This window comes from Arvicanthis niloticus, chromosome 29 (genome assembly GCF_011762505.2).
Source record: "Arvicanthis niloticus isolate mArvNil1 chromosome 29, mArvNil1.pat.X, whole genome shotgun sequence".
In the NCBI taxonomy this organism is placed as follows: domain Eukaryota; kingdom Metazoa; phylum Chordata; class Mammalia; order Rodentia; family Muridae; genus Arvicanthis; species Arvicanthis niloticus.
In genome coordinates this window covers 9,463,121-9,488,383 of record NC_133437.1, presented here as the reverse complement: position 1 = coordinate 9,488,383, position 25,263 = coordinate 9,463,121, and the positions used below count along the sequence as shown (strand labels likewise).

The following is a 25,263-nucleotide window of genomic DNA, read 5'->3' as shown; positions in this document are numbered from 1 at the left end:
GTGCCACTCTCTCTCTCTCTCTCTATATATATATATATATATATATATATATCACCCTAACATTTTGTGTACAAATCAAAGAGTGCCTCAGACATTATGTAAGAAAAAAAACAGCATTATCAAGTGGGAGAAGCATAGCACATACAATGGTGAGCCCTCTGCTTTTAGGAGTCTGTATACCATAAGGAAACAAGCCTGGAAAACTAAGCATAAACTGTGACTCAGCTGAATTCGTGTGAGCAACAGTGGTAGCAATGTTGAAATATGAACACTTTAAGACAAAGAGGAAAATGTTTTTTATTTCATCGTGCCAAACATTTGCATATCAGAAAATGTCAGAAGTATACATATTCTGTTTATTTTCATTTACTCCGCAGGTTAGGAGAGGCTACGTGGCAATTACAATGCTACCTAGCGGCTGAAGAGGCTCTGGCAGGAGTCTGAGACTGGCTAAGACAAACCCATGCATGTCCCAGGCGTTTGAAGGCTAGCCATTTGAAAAGGCATGTGCTCAGTAAAGGCTTAGGCCTGCCAATCTGTAGAAATTGGACAGGTGGTCATGCATCTGCTTGGTGAGTTTCACTTCCTCTTCAGAGAGGTGGAGCTCCAAGAAGTTCTGAGGGTGAGGACTAAACTCTCAGTTCATCACAATCTAGAAGGGCCTAGTTCTGGCCCTTCTCCAGGGCCAGCACCATTTCCATGGCATTCTAAATTTTACCACCGTCATCTTAAGAAAACATCTGTGTGTCTGGACAGGGCAGGCGTAGGGCTTTTTTTTGTGTCTTCAGTAGACACTGACAGGTTCCATGCTTTTCGTTAGCCAGCTCAGGAAACAAGTAGCCCACAGCAGAGCTATGTGTCTCAGGAAAACTGTAAATGTAGGAGGCCCACGGGTGTAGGTTGCCTAGGAAGCTGGTAGCAGCCTCCACCGGGTTGGAGTACTCTGAGAAATATGGGAAGCCACCGCAGGTTAGCAATATGAAACTAAAGGCAAAATGAGACTGGCCAGTCCTGAAGTCTGGATTACAAACAGATAATCTTGGAGGCCATGACAGGAGAAACCAGAAGGAGGCTTAAAGTTTAAATAAAGAGAGTCCTGGGATATGTTCCATCCAAACACTGCTGAAGAAAAAAAAAAAGAGTGGATTTAGGGGAACTTGTGCATTGGATTCAGAGATAAGTTTCCATAAATAAGCAGCATTGCCTGATGTATGTGTTCTATAAACCAAACTACTAAATCTAGAGGTCAGTTCTGAATTAAAATGTTATGATGATGCTTAATTACAGTTAGCAAGCTTTGATCCCTCACTCTTTACCAGCTCTTGTACTAAGAGCTAAGATATACTATTTTTTTTTAATGGTGCCGACACACTTGTTCACTAGTGTTCTCAACATAACTGATATTATTTACAATCCCACTTTAAACAGAAAAAAAGTCTGTAACTTGCTCAAAATCACTCAGGAAAAAAAAAAGAGAGAGAGAGAAATATCAATATGAAATATGTTTTAATCCCAAATGGTATCGTCACTGTGATACTACTGATGTCCACTATTACTAAATTCAAAAATTTATAAAATTATAGAATATGGCTCCTACTCAAAACTGCAAGGAACCGATAATATACACATCAGCATGTAATGCTACTTTATGGGACTGTTATTGGGGCTCGCTATAGGGCTTTATGGACTCAAAAAATTGAAAGCTGACTGCTGCAATTAGTTGTTCAGAATAAAAGCCAGGCTGGAAAGTCCTTCTTTGCATTGAATTTCAAATGTTCCTCTTTGAATGAAACAGATGTTGAACTTTAGATTAGTTCAATCTCCCCTAGATTTATCCTGTGCACACAGTAAGATAACACTAACATGGGCACTTACGTTACTTTCTCTTTAGGGACACCTTTCCCCAGACCAGATTCATCTGCAATTTAAACGAGGTCTTTTCAAAGAAATAGAAGACTTTAGTTAAAAGCAGAAGAATTAGTTCAGTGGGTCTGAGCAATGGTCCATCCAATATTCTGTCTATTCTAGGAGCATAAAGGGGCATGTCATGTGAAATTCAAAAGATTAGAAATGTACCAGAGACTTCATGACATTTCCTGTCATCTGTGAATTTAGATTAACCTTTCTTAAGGTCTGTATTTTAGGTTTTCATGATACAAAGTGCTACTAATACACCACCCTTTGAGTAAACTAATGTAGGATACACCTTGGATTTGTAGATTCAAGAGCTGTCATCACAAATATCTATAGTATTATCTGAGATGGTTCAGATGTATGTCTTTCTTTCTTCTCTTTTCTTTTCTTTTTTTTCCCATTGGATTGCATACAATTCAGGCAGCCTCACCCTAAAATTCCTATTCTTTGTTAAAGGAAGTATTAGCTACTGGTTACTAAATATATAAGAATCAAGCTAACTAACACTTTTTCTATAAAGAAGACAGTTGAGCATAATTTTCTTTTTAAAATGTATCAGCTTTAAAGCCTGGTTATAATGTTGATTTGTAGTTCTAGCACACAGGAAGTAGCCGTAGTTAGATTGTCCTAAATCCAAGGACAGGCTGGTGTACATAAAAGTTTCAAGCTAGATAAGGCTCTACAGTGAGAACCTGCCTCAACTGGCAAAACTCATATACAGGATAATCAAAACAATGTTAAGAAGTAGGAAGCCACAGGGTATGTTTTGTGTGGAACGCAGTATCCTTAAGCTGACAGAGTGTAATCTGAAGGCACATAGCTGCTGGGACATGGATACCCACTAAGAATGCATTCTAATCATGCAACTATATCACCTGAGCTATTCGTGGACTCCAAGTTATAATTTCTGTTTGTTTTGTGACCTTTATATCAAACAAAACCTTTAAGTCAATGTGGAAAATTGGAACATATCACCATGCCAGGAACTGTAGCTGTCTTCTGAAAATATTTTACTCAAAGTTCTGCTTGGAGATCTGCTGCTTCTTTACCTTATCCTCTCTGACGTAGCTGGATTGGAATCTAAGAGGCTCAACCTGTCTCTGGAAAGGCTGGACAAGGATTATTTTTGCTTTGGTTTTGGAAGATTGTAGAAAGAGAACATTTGTTTTCCAAAAGGCTCCAGTAATTTAAAAAAAAAAAAAGGCATCTAAGTATACTGCTCATTTTAACACACCTGAGAACACCAAAAGATTTTTAAGTGCATATGAGCATTTAACGAAAGCTTTGAAAGTTTGGCAGTGAGTCCTTGACTAGTCCTCATCTATTTTCACACCATCATTTTATTACAACCATTCTTTATGGTGCATAACTGAAATATATAAGCAGTGCACCTGAAACATTTGAAACAACTCTTTAAAGAATTTATGTGTATAGAGAAGCAAAACTTACTAATGAGGAGAAAATTATTTTAAATTTAATTTAATTTATATATATTTTTTTTACTTATTCACTTTACATCCTACTTACTGACCTGCCTCCCGGGAACTCCCTCCCACAATCCTTACCCCACCCTCCTTCTCCTTTGAGTGGGTGGGGACCCCCTGGGTATATCCCCCCACCCAGGCACTTTAAGTCTCTGTGAAGTTAGGCACTTTCTCTCCCACTGAGGCCAGACAGGGCAGCCCAACTAGCAGAACATATCTCACAGACAGGCAATAGCTTTAGGGATAGCTCCATTCCAGTTGTTCAGGACCAACATGAAGACCGAGCTGAACCTCTGCTACATAGGAGCAGGGAGGCCTATGTCCAGGCCGTGTATGTTCTTTCATTGGTGGTTCAGTCTCTGAGAGCCCCAAGGGTCCAGGTTAGCTGACTCTGTTGGTCTTCCTGTGGAGTTCCTATTCCTTTCAGGACTGCAATCCTTCCTCCTATTCTTCCATAAGAGTCCCCAAGCTCCATCCACTGTTTGGCTGTGGGTGTCTGTATCTGTCTGAGTCAGCTTCTGGGTGGAGCCTCTCAGAGGACTACGTGCTTCCGTCTGCAAGCATAACAGAGTACCATTAGTAGTGTTAGAAATTGTTGTTTGCCCATAGGCTGACACGCATATCTTGTATGGTGTCTGTCAATTGGCAGCAAAAACTCTGACAGCAAATAAAGAATCACACAGCTTTACTCTTAGGTACTCAATATTTTGTCGGGTGGATTTCTTTTTGCATTGTACTCATTTAATATCTCCATTGATAACAGTCAACACGACCATAGGAGCAAAAAGCAATGCAACATCATTTCTTTTTATTTCGGTAATCAAAAGAAATAAGATAGGTCATTGATTTTAATTTTCATGCTGACTTTTTAAATGGCAAAATCATCCCTGTGAACATGTTTAGAAGATGCTCGGACATTTGTAGTTTTAGTCTTGTGACACTGTACTTTTAAGTAATTGAATAGCTCCAGTTGCTCCAAAAGGATAATCTGTCCTTAATAGAGACTCATCAAACTGGACAGTACTTTATCACTTACCATCCAGGGAACCTATACCTTTAACACATGTTGTTACACTATGATTCTCATACTTCTAAAATTTCCTCCTCACTCCCTCCATGACAGCATTTGGTTATTCTATGTTCATTTTGATAGTTCTAGAGGTAGTTTAATTTGTGATTCGAATTCAAGGCACAGGGAAACTGCTTATCTTTTGAGGACCTGATTGTTTTGTTCAGAGGTAATGGCTTCTTCATCCTAATGTGGTAGAAAGAATGAGACAGTGTCTAGGCCAGTTTCATGAAGGCCATAATGTCACCCACAGCCATTAATGTCTTTAGTCAGTTTCCCTGAACATTCATCAGTTGTGTAAACAAACACAACACAGGTAGGTACAACTGAAATAGTAATATTGGAAATGCAAAAATTCGTTACTTACAACTTTAAGTGAATAGCAGTCAGCACTACAGTGAGACTTTCACTTGGTAGGAACTGGATTTATCATAGCAAGCCAAGGTTCTTGTAGATATTGTGTCTTAGTCTAACCAGGGAGCTATAATGAAATTCCATAGACTCGCTGGATTATAAATAAAACAAATATATTTCTCACTGCTCCAGAATACAAGAGAATACAAGACTAAATTAAATCACAGGTCAATTATGTGTGTGTGGAGTGCCCATGTGCTTATGGTTGTCATCTTACTTTTCTTCACACAGTGCAATGGAATAGGCAGGGGAGTGCTCTGTGGTACCTCTTTTTTTTTTTTTTTTTTTTTAAATTGAAAATAGATTCGTCCTCACAGTGCTGGGCAGGCAGAAGACATCCAGGATGAACCCACCGCACTCTAGTGGGCACCACGATGATGAGTGAATTTGTAACAGAGAGGGTCAGCAGGATAGTGTTCAGCAATTTCTCTCCACTTTATTTGATGCTGACTATAAGCTAGCTGGAAATTGCCTTTATTATATTTAGGTATGTCTTTTGTATTCTTACTCTTTCCTGGACTTTTATCATGAAAGGTTGTTGGAATTGTCAAAAACCTTTTCTACATCTAATGAGTTGATTGTGGGGGTTTTCTCTCAGTTTGTTTATATAATAGATACATCTAGTGATTTTCATGTATTGTACCATCTCTGCATCTCTGAAATAAAGTCTACATGATCATGATGGATGATCATTTTGAATTCATTTTGAAAGTATTTTATTGAGTATTTTTGCATCTAACCACATAAGAGAAATTGGTCTGTAATTCTCTTTCTTTGTTGAATCTTTATGTGGTTTGCAAAACAGAGTAACTAGTCTCATTAAATAAATTGATCAATGTTTCTCCTGTTTCTATTTTGTGAATTAATTTGAGAAATGTTGGTATTAACTTATCTTTAAAAGTCTGGTAGAATTCTGTGCTAAAACCATCTGGCCATTGCCTATTTTAGATTGAGGGACTTTGAATGACAGCTTCTATTCCCTAGGTGGCTATGGGTCTATTTAAATTATTTATCTGATCTTGATTTAACTTTGGTAAGTGGCACATATCAAAAAAGTTAGTCATTACTCTTAGATTTTCTAGTTTGGTGAAATACAGGATTTTAAAGTATGTCCTTACAATTCTCTAGACTTCATTTTGTGTCTCTTATTATGACCCCCTTTTTTTTATTCTGATTTTCCCGGATAGTCTTTTTCTGCCTTTTAGTCAATTTAGTTGGTTTGTCTATCTTGTTTTTTTCTTCAAAGAACCAACTTTTTTTCATTGATTTTTTTTACATTGGTGTTTATTTTATTGATTTCATCCATGTGTTTGATTATTTCTTGCCATCTACTACTCTTGAGTGTGATTTCTTCTTTTCATTCTTTCTTTTTAGATTTCAGATGTGTTATTAACTTATGTTTATAAGGTCACTCCAGTTTTTAGTGGAGGCACTTACTGCTATGAACTTTTAGCACTGCTTTCATTGGGTACCATAAGTGAGGTATGCTGTGTGTTCATATTCATTGAAATCTAGGAAGTCTTTATTTCTTTCATGATCTCTGCCTTGACCAATTTTTCATTTAGTAGAGTTGTTCAGTTTCTATGAGTTTGCAAGCTTTCTGTTGTTTCTGTTATTGATGATGTTCAGGTTTAATCTATGGTGGTCTGATAAGTTTCAGGAGTTATTTCAATTTTTTTTTCTATTTCTTGAGACTTGCTTTATGGCAGATTATGTGGCCAGTTTTGGAGAATGTGCTGTAAGGTGCTGAGAAGAAGAAGAAGAAGAAGAAGAAGAAGAAGAAGAAGAAGAAGAAGAAGAAGGAGGAGGAGGAGGAGGAGGAGGAGGAGGAGGAGGAGGAGGAGGAGGAGGAGGAGGAGGAGGAGGAGGAGGAGGAGGAGGGAGAAGGAGGAGGAGGAGAAGGAAGGAGAAGGAGAAGGAGAAGGAGAAGAAGGAGAAGAAGAAGAAGGAGGAGGAGGAGGAGGAAGGAGAAGGAGAAGGAGAAAAGGAGAAGGAGAAGGAGAAGGAGAAGGAGAAGGAGAAGGAGAAGGAGAAGGAGAAGGAGAAGGAGAAGGAGAAGGAGAAGAAGGAGAAAAGAGAGTGTATGAGAGAGAGAGAGAGAGAGAGAGAGAGAGAGAGAGAGAGAGAGAGAGAGAGAGAGAAATATTTTGTTAGGTCCATTGGCTTTATCATATCTGTTGGCTCTAGTATTTCTGTGTTTAGTTTTTGTCTGGATAACCTGTCCATTGTTAATAATATGGTATTGGAGTCTTCTAGTGTCAGGTTGTGACTGTCAATATGTGATTTAAGTTATAGCAGTATTTCTTTGACAAACTTGGGGGCCATGGTGTTTAGAGCACAGATGTTGAGAATTTAAATGTTACCTTGATAGATTTTTTCCTTTCAGGTTAATCTGTTATAATGTTGACTCCTTGCTGTGATATAGACCAGCAAAAGTAATCCTCAGACTTGTTTCTTATCTGAGCATGCAGTTGGATTTTATTGGTGTTGCCTAGAATTTAGATATGGTCACATCTCAAGGAGTTGTACTAAGTCGAGCGTGAGTGAAAGTATGAATTTCCATTGTGGCTAGAGACACTTCTTTAGTACCATTTTCTACATTCTTTCACTGTGATAGGTTAATGCATGTGCTTGAGAGTTCTGCTTCTTCCCTTAGGGTTTCCAGGCCCCCTACACACCACTTTGGAAGGATGAAGTGAATCCAGAATAAATGGATTTTTACAGGATCCTGGTCTGGTAGTAGGTGCTGGGGTACCAGGAGGAGAAATTTTCTAGGGATTTTTACTGTTATAGCTCTTTCAGAAGGTACTGAGTGAAACAGCTCTCTTAATCAATATTCAGTGAAACAGCTTGGGTGCATACAGTTTATTCAGGGTGGACAAGAGCTATATATGAACCTTGGAGAATGAAAAGGAGTTTTTAAGGTAAAAATGTAAATCACTGGCTGGAGCTTAATGTACTGTGAATGCCTCATTTGCATGGAGAGCCATTCCAGGAATCCCAGGTACTTGCTGGGCAGGTTCTTATGTGGAGGAGGGAGGAGTTAAACTTGTAGTTTTTCCAGGAACTATGTGACGTTCCTCAGATAGAGGGTGTGGTGGTCAGGTCAGACTTTCCAGATAACTTCTGGCAGAGCAGGAAGGCTTGCTAGAAAAGGAAGTCCTTCATCTTGTGCTGAACTCAGAGGAGTTATCTGGACATGGTAGACTTTGACCTTAAATCGATTTTCCCCACACATGCATATTGCTTAGCATAGATAGCAACAGTTATAGAAATACAGTTCGTATTTTTTGAGAATCTTCTCGTGACTCTGGCAGAGGTTTTCTGTAATGATTTCTATGTCTTGGTAAGAGAAATGTCCTTGATGATGGTAAGAATTAGACTTATTTGGGGATATAGCATAAATATTTAGAATGTAGTTGGAGATTATGCTAGTTTAGTAAAGGGGTGGGTATATGTTCTCCTCCAAGATCCACTAATCCCAGGTTTCCACTATTAAGCATTATTTTCTTCTTGTTGAGAAGGTCCTAAGTCCAATTAGAGAGCTATTAGTTATGGCCAATATATATATGCCACTATTGCACCTTGAGGATTATTGTACCTGGTAGTGGTTGGATTTCATAGACATCATAGCTGGGTAGGACTATTGGCTGCTTCTCTATTTTAGAAGCTTCCATGTTTCTGATACTATGAAAGCTAATCCTCAGGCAGGAGGCTTTGAGGTCAGATACAACTTTGTCCTCTGAGTCCTGTGTCATTAGTGTCTTCTGCAATAGCAACTTAAGTTGCATCTCCAGAGCAGGGACAACCAAGGGTAACATGCGGTAACCTTTAATATTTTGGGAGTTTCTTGGAGAACACTGATAACAACTCAAAAGAAAGATTGGATCTTCATTCCTGCTCTTGGGGTTTTGATACTCGGTTTATTGATCTTGGGGGATGGATGCACTCTCAGCCTAGATGGGAAAATTTTATTTAAACTACATTTGTGTATGGATACATAGATTTACTTGTATTATAGTTATTTTTAGACAGATAATAATACTATGACTCCTTATGACTTTTAAAGGTGTTTTCTGGTGGTTTTCATCCTTCTGTATTTATCTCCCTTCTCATCCCTAAGTATAAAGTTCCCCCCCCCATTTTTCCAAGTCCCTCCTTCAGATAAACTTGTCCACTGCTATTCAAACTCTATTTCTCTTCTTCCCACCCCCAATAATGGTTCCTTTTTATTTTCCTGGTTTCCTGCAGTTTCATTCATTCTCCATTTTTAAATAAACTGATTAATTTTAGCTATCTACTGAGATTTTAAGGATATAGTGGAGATATTTTTGTGTATATTGAATAATAGTTTCTAAAGTAATATTTTACTTTACAATAGGACATTTCTAGGAATGAATACTCTTATTTATAAACCATATATACCAGAAGAGCCTGCATAGCCTTCTGCTTGTCTCCTACCACCTCTCCACCCACCTTCATCAGACCTATGGATACTAAGGCAATACTGATTGGATTCTCTTTCAGATCCATCTTCTCTGCCCACTGAGTCCCACCGGGCACCCCAAGCTGATCTGAGAAGTCTGCTAAAGCAGATCCCCAGTGGACCTCCATTCTCTCACCACCTCTCTGCCTACATTCATTAGACCTGCTGATCTAGAACTATAGGGCCCAAGGATATCCTTCAGAGGCCAGTCACACCAGGACTATTAAGGTTAAGTTCCCTCCCAATCCCTACTACAACAAGAACATTCAGGGACCAGAGCCATTCAGATAGCTAAAAGCCTTCAAAAGAACATAATCAACAAAATCAGGGGCAATATGACATCTTTAGAACACAGCAAGCCCTGGATATCCTAACATAACCGAAGCCCAAGAAAATGACTTTAAACCCAATTTTATAAAGATGATAGAGGCCTTTAAAGAAGAAGTGAATGAATTTCTTAGAAGAACACAGAAAACTACAATTAAATAGGTAAAGGAAATAAATAAAACTGTTCAAGACCTGAAAATGAAAATAAAAGTAGTAAAAAAAAAAAAAAAAAAAAAAAAAAAAAAAAAAAAAAACACAAACTGAGGAAATTCTGCAAATGGAATACCTAGAATAGAGAACAGGAACAACAGATGCAAGCATCACCAACAGAATGCAGGAGATGGAAGAGAGAATCTCTGACATAGGAGATACAGTAGAAGAAACTGATATATCAGTCAAAGAGAACAAGTTAAATCTAAAAACTTCCAGATACAAAACATCGAGGAAATCTGGGATATTATGAAAAGACATAATCAAAGAATAAGAGGAATAAAAGAAGGTGAAAAGTCCGAGCTCCAGGACCACAAAATATTTTCAACAAAATCATAGAAGAAAAATTTCCAAACTTAAGAGATGACTATAAACATATAAGAAGCTTATAGAACACCAATTAGAGTGAACCAAAAAAAATCTTCCTGCCATATAATAATAAAAACACACAATGTACAGAACAAAGAAAGAATATTAAAAGCAGCAAGAAAAAAAAGGCCAGGTAAATTGGAAAGGACGAGGTCAAAGTATCACTATTTATGAATTATATGATAGTATACATTGGAGACCCCCCAAATTCCATCACCTCCTACAGCCAATAAACACCATCATCAAGAAAGCTGGATAAAAAAAAATTAATAAAAAAAATCAGTAGCCTTCTTTTAAACAAGGATAAATGGGTCTAGAAAGAAATTAAGGAAACAACATCCTTTACAATAGCAACAAATAATATAAAATGTCTTGGTGTAAATGTAAGGAAGCAAGTGAACAACTGATATTACAAGAACTTCAAGTTTCTGAAGAAAGAAATTGAGAAGGATATCAGAAGATGGAAAGATCTCCCATACTCATGGGTCTATAAGTATTAACATAGTGAAAATGACCATATTAACAAAGTAATTTACAGATTCAATGCAATTCCCATCAAAATTCCAACATAATTCTTGACAGAGCTTGACAGAGCAATTCTTGACTTCAAATGGAGAAACAAATAACCCAGGATAGCTAAAATGATTCTGAACAATAAAAGAACTTCCAGAAGTATCACCATCCCTGACCTCGAGTTGTACTACAGAGAAATACTAATAAAAACTGCATGGTATTTATATAGGTGCAGACAAGTTGAACAATGGAATTGAATCGAAGACCCTGAAATAAACTCACACACCTATCAACACTTGATTTTTGATAAAGAATTAAACACTATATAATGAAAGAAGAAAGCATCTTTAACAAATTGTGCTGGTCTAACTTGATGTTTGCATGTAGAAGAATGCAAATAAGTATCTATCTAATATCCTGCACAAAATTCAAGTCCAAGTCTATCAAAGACCTCTCTATAAAACTAGATACACTAAATCTCATAGAACAGAAGATGAGTAATAGCCTTGAACATATTAGTGTAGGAGACATCTTGAAGAGAACACCAATGGCTCAGGCTCTAAGATCAACACTTGACAAATGGGACTCGTGAAACTAAAAAAGCTTCTGCAAGGCAAAAGACACTGGCAACAGGACAAAATGGTAGCCTATAGATTAGGAAAGAATCTTCAATGACCCTACATCTGACAGGGGGCTAATATCTAAAATTTATTCAGAACTCAAGAAGTTAGACATCAATAACTCAAATAGCCCAATTTTAAAAAAATGGGATACAAAGCTAACAAGAAAATTGTCAACAAAGTAATTTCAAATGTCCCGGAAGCACTAAAAGAAATGTTCAAGGTCCTAAGTCATCAGAGAAATGCAAATCAAAACAACCCTGAGATTCCATTTTACACCAGCCAGAATGGCTAAGATCAAAAACTCAAGTGATAGCACATACTGTCAAGTATATGGAAAAGGCGTAAACAATTCTCCATTGCTGGTGAGAGTGCAAACTTGTATAACCACTTTGGAAATCAATGTGGCAGTTTATCAGAAAACAGTGTTCTACTTAAAGACCCATCTATACCTCCCCTAGGCATATACTCAAAACAAAAAAGCACCACTATGCCACAGGGACACTTGCTCAACTATATTCATAGCAGCATTGGGGGCATCTGAAGGACATGCCAGAGACCTGGAATAAAGGCGGCATCTAAGAATCAATGGGGATGACCTTAGCTGTGAATCATACCATTGGAGATATGGAACCTGAAGAGGCTACCTCCTGTAGCCAGGCAGGAAACGCAGTGGAGTGATAGGGACACCAACCCACCCACAACTTTCAACCCAAATGTATTCTGTCTACAAAAAAAATGCAAGCGCAGGAGATGGAGCAGAGACTCAGGGAATAGGCAAGCAATAACTGGTCAAACTAAAGACACATCCCATAGGCAAGTACCAGATACTATTAATGATACTCTGTCGTGTTTTCAGACAGGAGTCTAGCATGGCTGTCCTCTGAGAGGGTCCATCCATCAGCTGACTTCTATGGATGCAGAGACCCACAGCCAAATAATGGATGGAGCTCAAGGATTCTTATGGAAGAGTTGGGGGAAAACTGAGGGCCTTAAAGGAGATAGTAACTATACAAGAAGGCCTACAGAGTCAACTAACATTGACCCTTGGGATTCTCAGAGACTGAACCACTAACCAAAAAACATACACAGACTGTAGCTAGGCTTCCCAACACATATGTAGTAGATGTGCAGCTGGGTCTTCATGTGGGTCTGAAACAACTGGAGTGAGGGCTCTTCCAAAAGCTGTTGACTGTCTTTGGGATATGTTCTTCTGGCTGGGCTTCTTTGTCTGGCTTCAGTGGGAGAAGATGTGCCTAGCCCTGCAGAAATTTGATATGTCAAGATGGGGGAATACTCAATGGATTCACCCCCACAGAGAAGAAGGAAAGAAGGAATGGAGGAGACATTGTGGGAAGGAATGACCTGGAGGAGGGTAACACTGAGATTGCCTATAGATGGGTAGTGTTTTCACAGAACAATAATACCCATGTCCTGTCAGATAATTAGTGCTATTTAAAACAATTCAGATAATTTTTGTAAAATAAGCATGGATGAAAACTTCTGTGGAAGATTGGTGGTTATCAAGATGATCAACCCCAAATCACCAACAATTTGATATTTTGGCCAAATATTCATCTGTTTCTCTTTTGTTCATCTCTCATTATTATCACTTTAAGTCTGACTAGTTAGTTTATGACAAGAAAACTTTTCTTAATTTGTTCCTGTGACAATGTTAGCATGAGATGATCTCCACATACAAAGGAGAGGTAGTTCTGTGGTAGTGTGGATGCTTCAGTCTGTCTTTAAAGTGGGAACAAAATTCTCAAGTGAAGTAGAGGGGAGCAGGGACATGGGAGGAAGAGATGAGGGAAAGGAGGAAAAAGGGGTACAGGATTAGGTATGGGAGGAAACAAGGATGATATGCAGAGGGTTAGAAATTTGAACAGAGGTGTGTAGCAATGAGGGATGGGGACCTGGGGGTGGCCACCAGCATTTCCCAGATGTCAGGAAAGCAAGATACTCTCAAGACCCAACAGGGATGAGATTATCTGAAATGCCCAACAAAGTGAAGGGAGAACCTGTAAAGATCATATCTAGTTGTTAGTCAAGGCCCCCAGTTGGGAATGGGGCCACCCACTCATCTCCAAATTTTTAACCCAGAATTGCTCCTGTATAAAGAAAATGCAGGGACAAAGTGTGGAACAGATACTAAAGGAAAGGCCATCCAGAAACAGCCACATCTGGGGATCCATCCCATATACATACACCAGAGCCAGACACTATTGCTGATGCCAAGAAGTGTCTGCTGACAGGAGTCTGATAATAGGTGTCTCCTGAGAGGCTCTGCCAGAGCCTGACAAATACAGAGGTGGATGCTTATAGCCAACCACTGGACTGAACATAGGATCCCCAATGGAGGAGTTAGAGAAAATACTGAAAGAACTGAAGAGTTTTTCACCCCCATAGAACAGCAATATCAATCAACCAGACCACCCAGAGCTCCCAGGGACTAAACCACCATGTACACATGGAGGGACCATTGGCTCCAGCCCCATATGTAGCACCTCTGCTACATGGTCTTGTCGGTTATCAATTGGAAAAGAGGCCCTCGGACCTGTGAAGGCTTGATGTCCCAGTGTAGGGGGAATGCCAGGGCAGGGATGTGGGAGTGGGTGGGTGGGTGGGTGGGTGGGAGAGCACCCTCATAGAAGCAGGGGGAAGGGAATGGGATAGGGGATTCTGGAAGGAAAGGTGGGAAAGGGGATAATGTTTGGAATGTAAATAAAGAAAATATTCAAGAAAAAAAGAAAAAAATCTCTACTGGCAGGAATGACTGCCCATCCTGGGATATTTCACAGGGAGTTCCCTTTTCCCTACATCCACTTATTTGGGTATTCTCCTCTCGCCTACCCTGGTTCCATGTCCTGGCACAGGGCTTTCCCTTTCTCTGCTCTGACCAAAGCCCTTGGCTGAATTTCAGTCTAATATTTAACCACATTGTTGACCTGGAGATGGTTGCTTGAATTCAGCCTGATCTGTCAGAGCAGAGTCTGAGGATTGTGCAAGGAAATAAAGCAACGACTGCTGATGAGTGAAGACAAATGAGGAGAAAGCAAAGCTACAATCTTGGGAAGAAAAATGGGACCCCAGTGAAACTATTTTTATTGATGTATTCAGTCAGTCTGGAACCTCTAGACTTTTGGGCTATATTTAATTTTGATTCCTATGAGGTAGGTTTTTCTATCCCATTAGAAGAAAGGATCCTAATTTCATGGTTTTATTTTCTTAATTTTTAAATAGAAATCACCAGAAATATCAAAACTATCTTCCTTTATTCAATATAAACACTCAGGAAAATAATAATAACAGTCATAGGTTTACAGACCAGTCATAGGATTGTTATCTTCCGTTCATCCTTTCAGGTTTGTGGTTGGTGGTTTTCCACAAGATAATGACCCCTTTACCAGAGCATGTTGGGTAGAGGACAAACAGAGTACTCTGGGCATTTATTATTCAGGTTGGCAATTAATATGGTTGAAAGGTGGTAAAACTGACTTCACATGCAAGAATATAAGAATAATGGTGATTTTACCTTCAAAAGACTATCTCTCTTTGTTTGCTTGCTTCTTTTTCTTTCTTTCTTCCTTTCTTTCCTTTTAATGTTCTTCTAGACATTGAAGTCAGAGAATCATGCACGATACTCTGAGCTACACTTGGCAACCAAAACCTTCATTTCTTTCTTGAATATGAGAATTAAAATAAAAACAAAAATGTATACAAGGGATGTCACTCAGCATATATGTAAAACTATTGTGACTGAATAAAATCCACGAGGTAGATTACACATAGAAAACTATATGCATCAGCTTTTATTTTTTCTGGGCTGGGAACTGAACTCAGGCCTTGGCATTCACTAGGCATGCAATCTACAACTGAGCTATATCTAGCTCTCCAAATTTTTTAGAGTTTTTTTTTTTTTCTTTGCGGAGAAAATGAGTGTTTTCTTCCCTACTTCACCTTTTAAGTAGGTCAAGATAGCAGTCCTAATTACAATTTGCTGAAAGCCTGTGTTTATACTGACACACAGTCTGACAGGTATCCTGTTTGTTTGTTTTAATTTAAAGGTAATTTACTGCCCATAAAAAGTAGGAGATTAATGATCCTAGAAATTGAAATCAGTTCCCCACTCACCAACTAGAGACAGTCTAGTCTAGGAAAGCACATGTTTCCTCCCAATTTGTCTCATCAGCAACAATGCATTCGTACTCCATAAGGCTTTTCTCTGGAGATTGCCCACAGGATGCTAACTGAATTGACGACGTTGGTTATGTTCAAAGGAAGAGTTATTTCATGTAACTCACCTGCTGGCACATGTGATGACTTTTGTCACCAGCAGTACTACCATTTTTGAACAGTGAGACTTTATAATCCATCCCACAATCACTGATGGTCCCTTTCTCCTGCTTTTCAACATGAAACCAGAATTGTTTTGCACTTAGCTCTAGAGACCATCTGACATGTTCACTGACTGATGCCACAAATAGAGTTCTGCAGAGTGAAGAAGATCCGCAGGCTGTTGAGGAAAGCAGTAAAGCCTCCAAGTCGGCTGGTACTTTTATAACAGCTACATTGCACATTTTAAAGCTGACAATAATTTTCCTAGCCAAAGACTTTTAGCAGTTTTTCACATATAAGGTAAGTATAACTGTTTTGGATGATGCATAAAACCAGACACCTGAATGACAAGCAAAATATGCAAAGGACATGAACAGACAATCCACAAAGGAAATCACACAAAAGCTTAGCAAGATGTGAGCAAGTACTAACATTAGCCACAGTGAATGAAATGGCACTGGCAACACTGGCAAAACATTTCCCCCTCACATACCAGAGACTGAAAATAGCAACGATACATAGTCATAATGTTAATGGCAGTGCAGTGTAGTTAGACAGGTGCCACAGGCTTCTTAGGTAGAATGTAGTAGTGTTTATAAAAATTATTCTTCTAAGAATAATTTTAACTTTTATAATTTATTCAAAGGCAGCAATTGAAAGGAGTGTTAAGACTTTTTTAAAAAAATGCTTTTGGGAAAAATTCCCAGCAATGGTGAGCTATATATGGGAAATTGTATTCTTATCTGGTTTGTTTTTTTCACCCTTGTATCTTCAGTATCAAAGAGCATGTCTGGTATAGTACACGGATTCAATATACACTTAATTCATTACTGACACTGTCAAAGTGTATCTCATCTAGCTATCATTAAATCAAATAAAACAAACTGCTTTATGGCTTTAAAATAAAATTGTTTAGCACTTTGTGAAATAATAATTCTGCCTGTATTTGCTGGTATGGGATGGTATTTACAATAACTTCAGTTAAAAATTAGAAAACAGCGATTCTAATTTTGAGAATAAAAAAATTATAAGAATTTTTTCCAGAATATAATCTATCCTCTATAGTTTCAAATGTGCTCTATATACATTAGATAAAATTCAATGCATTTTATATGGCCATACTTTCAAATCATGCTTCAAAAATCATATATTGATAATATAACTAAAACAAAATATGTGAGTGCTATAACATTGTAAGATAAAGGTCATTTCCCTGAGGATAACAGTAACAGAAACCATGACGACAAAGTTAACTTTTCCTGTTCTTCCTACTGTCTTAGGGATTCTATTCCTGTGATAAAACACCACGACCAAAAACAACCTGGGGAGAAAAGGTTGACTTCAGTTTACGTCTCCCTATCATGGTCTACCATGAAGGTTAGTCAGGGTGTAACTGAAGGCAGACCCCTGAAGACACTAACTGAGGTAGAGGCCATGGAGGAAAGCTTGTTGGAAAGCCTCTGGAAGGCTTGTTCTTGGTTTGCTCAGCCTGCTTTCTTCTAGGACTACCAATGCAGGGTGACAGCTCCTACATTAATCTTCTATCAAGAAAATTCTTTTCCCCAGGCCAATCAGCTAGGGCCACCTTCTAATTTAGATCCCTTCTTTCCAAATGATTCTAATTTGTGTCAAGCAGACATAAAACTAACCAGCACATACACCATTGACTACGTTTTTAGTTTTGAGACTACAGTGAAAAAGAAGAGTCTTGCTAGGTGTGGTGAAACTTGCCTTTAATGCTAACAGAGATAGAGACAGGCAGATCTCTGAATTCAGGCCCAGCCTGACCTACAGAGAGAGTTCCAGGACAACCAGGGCTACGCCAAGAAACAGTGTCTGGGAAAAAAAGGCAGAAGAAAAAGAAGAGCCTTTGCCATTTATAACACAGTCATGATCATTTTTATAGTTTGAGTTCCTAAAAATAAAGTAATCGTAACTGTGCACAAGAACTGTTTCAACTGATGTGATAATAAAAAAGAAGTGGTCTAAATATCTCAATATGGGAATATTATTCACTATCATGGATTTTTTAAGGAAACATTCTTCAAACTTTGGTCCTTTGGAGTTGATGGTATGCCACAGAAATTGAAATTGGTTGGTTCCCTTAATACTAAACATGCTGAATTATTTCGGGTTAGAAAAAAAATAAATAAGGAATTACAAAAACTGTGTTAATTCTATTTTTAATTAACTTTTATGTAGGTGTGTGTATGTAGATGTTTTTAAGGAGCTGCGACAGTGTGTAGATGCATGTGCAAGTGTGTTATGTCTGCTTCAATTTCCACTTTATTTACCAAGACAGGATCTCTAGTTACATAAGAACCAGCCTATTTAGATAGTCTCCCTATCCTGGCTACTGAGTTCCCCAGAGGTCCCTGTGTCCACCTAACCACCGTTGTGACTACAGGTGGACCACCTCATGAGCCCACTTGTTACATGAGCTCTTGCCACTTTGTTCTTCATGATTGCACTGCAAGTGTTTTATCCATTGAGCCTTCTCCAGAGGCCCTAATTTTATATTTATGGTAATAAATATGCAAAATTATTATGAATTGTGAAGCAATATTTGTATGAATACCCAAAGTGAGAGGACTTTTAAAATACATTTCTTAGAAGCACTTAAAGCTAGATTCTTAGAAAGTCTGGTTTTTATTTGACTTTTCTAGATGAGAAAATACCTTGAAAATGGTGGTGTTTCAGATAACTGTCCATGTAATTGCCAGGAGCTCAGTGTAAGATTGGTGGACAGACAATGTGTGGATGGTTTCTACAGGAATTTCAAACAAGATTCTGGTTTATGGGCTGCATGCTGTATTGCCAAGACACTCTGTTAAAAAGTATAACAGTCTGCAATAGAAACAGGCTTTCTGCACCATCAAACAGGCACTAACTTTTACCATCAGTGAAAGACACATGTTAACTCTGTTAAGATTTGCGTTGGTATCCATGGCATTTCTGTTGCATCAAAGAATGCTCAGAACTGGAGACACAGCAGTGAACTAATAGTCCCACACTCCCCAATTTAGACAAGTCCTTGGTGAAGAACAAGTATTAAATATATCTAATAGGACTGTTATTCACTTGAATCCTAAAGTGTTCTCAAAGGTGAAGCATTGTTAAAGGAAAGCTGTATTTCCTTACATCCAGTTACATTGTCACATATCCACACTTCAGTTGCTGGGGGACCACATATGACAATAATCTCTTATATTAGAACGGAGCTGAGATTTTCTTACTGCTTCAAGATGGAATAACTCTCCCAAAGCCATAGTGTAATGTGGTACTCACATCTGTGGTGGTGCTGATGCAAAGAAAGTTTCTGTCTGCCAGTCACAGGAAAGTACAGCCAGAGCAGCCCATACAGACATTTAATAATTATGGTGAGTGACTATGTTGCTGATTTGTGTACTTTCTACACAGTGGTTTTTATTACTATTTTGTACTTCTGCTTATTAAAACATCCACTATAAAACAATATTGTAAATTTGTTAGCAGCATCCTCATATATCTACTGGCTGACTTGATTGCCTCAAGTCAAGTGATTGACCAGTACTACATAGGCTGTGAAACTACACTAGGATGTTTGCACAATGACACAATTGTCTAATGTCACATTTCTCAGAATGCATTCCGTTGTTCAGTGATGCACGACTTGTATGTTAAAAGCTGCCTAAATTACTGAAGGAATTTTCCATCCTGATAGTTAAAATGATAGTGCTAACCAGTCATATTAAATAAGACGATAATAATATAATAATAGTCTTTTGCTTCACACAAAGGACACACACACAGAGACACACATAGGAGGAGAGAGAGAGAGAGACAGAGACAGAGACACAGAGAGAGACAGAGAGAAAGAGAGCATTGTAGTTGAAATGGTACACCATGAATTAATCCTTCTTGGGGCTACCAACTACTGAAGTTGACTGACCCGCAGAACGTGATCAGTGCTAGATGCTGATGGGCAGAATAAGCCGTGGTGTATAATTTGTCCAAGTGGCAAGCAGCTTGAGCAATCTCTGATGTGATTTTGAGCTTAATTGTTTGGGGAAAGTGGTAAATGACACATGAATAACATCTGTAAGTGGCACAAATCTGGGAACTGTAAATGCCAAGGAGAAGAAGTCATAATGAGGAGGTGGAGAAGCGGTCCACACAGGTGGAGTGAAGCTGGGGAAAGCATAGCCGACAAATTGACTGTCTATTCAGTCCATCAACTGAAAAAGCAACGGATCCAGGCACTCAGATTGCATGCATACTTTTGTAGTCTTGTTAATACATTGTATGTATTTTCATGCTCAAATTTTATTTTTCTTTATTGTTGTTATTTAATAATTATAGAGATTAATGGATTTCACATTTGAAATACATTTACTTATTTAGTAGAAAATGGGGGAAAGCATAATCATTAATAGGGGATCAGTTCTGAGAGAGTTTGAGAGCAACGTGATTCATACCAGGGTTTACATCTTAAAAATCTAACCAGTCATTATTATTTGGAGGGGTAGAACTGTCAGCACCTAGAGAAAGCATCACATAACTTCAGTTCTGTCAATTTTTTCATTTTCTTTCAGTGTAATTCTCTCACAAAATATTGTTTGCTCAAATGGTGACTTCAAAATTTATAAGCGGGCCAACTTCTTTTTCTTCGTCATATGGTACTTAGTATGAATTTGGCTTTATTGCTGAAAGCAGTAGTCTCCTTTGACACAGTATTAGACCATCTCACAGTTATATGTTGCTTCACTATTTATCAGAGCATTCAGACGGGAACATTATTTTCCAACATGAATATTCTCTATTAAAAATTTACTTTCTCTAAAATAGTAATACATGGGTTTTAATGATTGTTACTGAGCACAGTATACTTTAAAGTAATATCAACTAGAACCTGCATTTATGTTATTTACGATTAATGGTCCCTCTGTACCTTTCAGCTCTTGAAGTGGAAATTTCTGACTATGTCATGTGATGCAGACTCATGTGATATTTTGCTGAAGCAGACCCATGAGAGGACACATAATGTTTGGAGAGAATATAAGTAGGACCCAGCAGACAGTGATAGTGTACTTGCATAGCTGGACTTGCAACATGTTGTTGATCTCGAATCCTTTCTGATCTTCACTTCATTGAGAGAGGCAAGGCAAGAATTTTTCCTGGCATCTGGCTGGTTCTGGTTGCTACCACTGACTAGTGTCAATTTGGTGGATGCCTGGCTGTTTCTGCTGGATTGTGCTGCTGTTGTTGATTCATAATTGGTGACACCTTTGAACTGAACTATTGGTATCTTGACACTAGTGAACAAGATGGCTGGAATCCTGACAACAGAGAATGGAATCACACCAAAGAAATACTTCTAAACAGATCCACACGGCTAGAAAGGGGTGTCAAAGCATTTGCAAATCCTTATTAAAGTGTGTTTTGAAAAAAAATCTAAGCCTACAGACTGTCACCTTTAATATTTAACATTTACCAGCCCTATCTTCATGGCAAACTTCCTAAAGCTTTCTTATTTCAGCTTTGAGGATTCAAGCCTGGCATCAGCATGATGCTTGCCACTCAGAACTCAACTTGCCTGCCTTTGATTTATCTGAGTACTCAAAGGTGTAACTTGAGTTATGCTGATAAATTTTGCTAGTCTGTTCTGGGAATCTGAAAGAGCAGCTATAGGCTGAAGGCTTGGCATTCAGAACCTGCCATTTTGTGATGTAAACACCACCATCCTAGGTGATTTTTAATCCCAATATGATGTGACAGGATGAGGAATTGTGTGCCATGCCAACCCTGACCAGCAGGAATTAAGATATGGAACAACCGGTTCCTTCTCACAGCAGTTTACTCAGGATGCTTAGCAGTTGGTAGTCAAGATGGCGAGCCTGCGATCCCTTCCCGGGTGCAGCTTATAAACTTTGTCAGGAGCCCATCTCATCTCTCCATAGGCTCGTGACGCTTGTGTGAGATCAGGCTACCTTGAAGCACACCCTTCACACCTAATAAGGACTTGTTTATCACTCGGCCCTTGTGTGGCCATCGCCATCTTGGGGCGAGGTTCTTATGGCACCTAACAGAATTGGAAAGAAGTAATAAGAGTTTGGCTCATGTGAGCCAGTAGGAGAAAATTTCACCACCATGAAACACCCAGCTTACTAGAAACTAGCTTCAGAATGTATTGAACTGCATGAAAGGGGTTTTCCGATAATTTACTTCAGCCATAAAAGTGTGGGAAATCCATTTCAGGTTTTCTCTTCCTATAAAAGTTATAAATTGCTTAATTACCTAACTAATTGCATAATCTGATTTTGTTATCTAATATGTATATTTACATCAGCTCCCAACATTAGGGCATTAAGAATCACTCTCTACGTCATCCTCACATAGTCCCATTGCTACGACTATTTCAAACTACAAAAGTGTTTTAAAAATATACATGCAAGGATACCCCTAAATGAAAGCAAGCAAGCAGATTGTACAGGGGCAGAATCGGGTTGTCTAAGAACAAATAAGAGCTCTTACGCTGTGTTTCCTGTGGCTCAGTTTTAATAGGATAATCATGTACACATACACACGAACTGTACCTTTGACATTATGTGAAGGAACTCATTCAAAATCAGTAATAACCATAATCAAAATCAAGAACTGATACACGCAGTATATGAGGTGTAGACCAAATTGTCCTCGATCATAACAACATATCACACATATACTAAGAGCCATGGCAGGTCAGATGTCTCTTAAGTCCTTTGTGGAGTCCAAACTGTTGCACTGAATTTGAAGATGTTTGACTAAGTCTAGTGATTTTCCTCATCTATAGACACAGTTAGTTTATTTTCTAAACTCAAAGCTAGAGCTCAAACAATAGAACCCTGCTTTATAATGTACACACTTATTATGTGGCAGAGAGTAGTACTGCATCTAGAGAAAATGATGGGCCTGGAGAGAGGGCCCAGTGGGTAAGAGGCTTGCTGAGAAAATTGGAAGACCTGCACTCATCAAAAAGTTGGATGTAGCTACACACATCTGGATTATGGAGCACAGTCCTGGACACCATGATAGTGGGAGCAGGGCAGAGGCAGAAGGATCACTGGGCTGACCACCAGCCTGTCTTTAAGTTAGTGAGATATTCTGTATTAAAATAGTAAGGGAGACAGAGAGAAGGAAGAACACCTAAAATTACACAAATACACATGCCCCACATTCACATAGACTTGCAATGACATTTACTGGCTCGTTAACAAAATACCTTTTTCTGAAAATGTCAAGTACTAATAAAAGCATGGATGAAAGAGAGTGGGTGTGATCCTGGTCACCTGTTGCTGAGGAACATATCATGCCAACACCTAATGGTATGAAACAGCTACAATCAGACGACAACCTCAGCTTAGACTGCTGGTGTCTGAATGAGCAGACCCAGGACAGCCATACTTTTCACACAAAGTCGGGACAGAGTTCTAGAAGTCAGTGTTCTACAAAAGAGAGAGAGAGAGAGAGAGAGAGAGAGAGAGAGAGAGAGAGAGAGAGAGAGAGATCAGAGATGATGAAAGTCCAAATCCTTGCTGAAGCAGCTCCAAGGGAGGGGGGGATTAATTCCACCTTGATTCTTTAAAAACACTTTTAACTAACAGATAATAAAATGAAATGTCTGATTCCTGCTAAAAAAAAATCACACACACACACACACACACACACACCAATCATTCCCAAACTGTTTTCACCTCCTGCTGCAATCCTCCCATTTGTCTTCTCCAACTCTAAACGTCTACTGTCCTTCTGCTTTCTATTACCATTAACTGGATTGCATCTTTGAGATTTTATAAATATCAAACTCTAAAAAATAGGTTCTTCGGTTTCTTCCTTTCTGTAAGATTATTATTTTTCAGACTATATATATATAATGCTGGGCTTAATAGTTTTTTCATTCATTCTAGGCTACTATAAAGTAGGTAACCTTTATGTAGACATCCCACAGTTTACTTTTTCAGATACTAGAGGCCTTTGAGTTATTGCTAGTCTAAAAATGTCATTAATAAGCTGATCCAAGAACACAGGATCAAAACTTTGAACAGCTATATATGTTTTATTTTACCTACAAATACAAAAGCCATATGCTAACTGCATATTTACTGTTTTTAGAAACAGTTGCTCTGTTTTCTACAGGGGCCATACCTTTTTATGTTACCACCAAATTACTACAGTTCCAATGTCTTCATTGCCTGAATGGTATTTGCTCTGGTCAAACTTCTAGCAATAGTCACGTAATAATATCTCAGTGTAGTTTTAGATTCTTGACCTTAAGGACTAATACAGCCAAACATCGTTACATGTGCTTTAGTGTGGCAATACGGACATTCTGATGAAGTGTTTGTCTGAATCTCATCCATTTGAAAACTTAGTTTATTTTATAATCATTGTTGAGTTTCAAGAAATCCTTATACATTCAGTATATAACGTCACTATTAAACGTATTTCTTGTACAGACGTGTGTTGTGACAGATGGAAACAATAACAGAAAACCACAAATAATCATGTGGTTCTTTTTAAAATAAATTTTAAGATAATTGTATATGCATAAGAAGATGCAAAAATCGTAATGTTTTCATATAATCTGTCCCCAATCAGTTTTTCTGATGTGGTCCTTCATTTCAGTCATACCTGTCATCTATCCCATTGCTCTCACCATCTCTGTTCTGGGAAGATATTACATACATGTCTATTCACCCAGATAGAAAGTCCAAGACAGAAAAAGGTATAGATTCCACCAGAGTCCAATTTGTTGAGTCAATGAGCTTTACTGGGCTTACTTACAGAAATATGGGTGAGAAGTTACTTATAGGAGTAAAAATAATTCAAAGACAACTGAGTCACCAAGACCTACCCCAAGACACATGACATCGCACAAAGTTGGGAATCTGGTCCACACCACACAACTTACAGGTAGTTTAATGGGTTGCCGTTGGACAGTGTCCCTTCCAAGTGACTCAGATGGATTAAGTCTCTTTTAGGCAGCTCAATTGGTTTCTGCTTCTTTCAAGTAGCTGCTCTGGGTTCATGTTAGAGACTTCTTTGCACATGATATCATACAGTATATGACATTTGGATTCTGTTCTTTTCATTTAGCATAATCTTCTTGAGCCAATGGATTGTTACCCGTGCTGTGTTTTATAAAATGGGGTGTGAGGAGCAGGGGGCTTCACGGGCCCTGTGAAGGTATCTCTCTGAAAAATCAAATCATGTGAAAGGCCTAATATAAATAGAAGTTTATTTGGGACCTGGAGAAGGGGACAAAGGCAAAGAAAAGGGATAGAAAAGGACTTAAAGAGAGAGGAGAGAGGAAAAGAGGGTAGGCTGTAGGTCAGGGACACAAGGGGAAGAGAGAGTGAGAAGGCTAGGCTGATTCCATGACAGTCTTCCAATTGGCAGTTCAGGAAACTAGGCCTAAATCTCTGTTTCTAAGCACTGGGCAAGTCCAGGCAAGTCCAGGCCTCAGAAGCTTCCCTGCCACCTGGCCTGAGGCAAGGACAA

At 38.6% G+C, this 25,263-nt stretch overlaps 1 protein-coding gene across 2 annotated transcripts in view; it reads right to left on the bottom strand.

The window, feature by feature from the left end:
* Positions 1-279: 279 nt before the first annotated feature.
* Positions 280-25,263, bottom strand: part of LOC143440362 (uncharacterized) — a 180,997-nt gene continuing 156,013 nt past the window's right edge. For both annotated transcript variants that reach the window (XR_013108100.1, XM_076927098.1), the window contains one exon: positions 280-3,952. Coding sequence is in view for 1 of the 2 variants with exons in the window: in XM_076927098.1 (XP_076783213.1) it covers positions 3,740-3,952 (213 nt within the window). In the remaining variant the exon portion in view is untranslated. The remainder of the gene's footprint in view (positions 3,953-25,263) is intronic.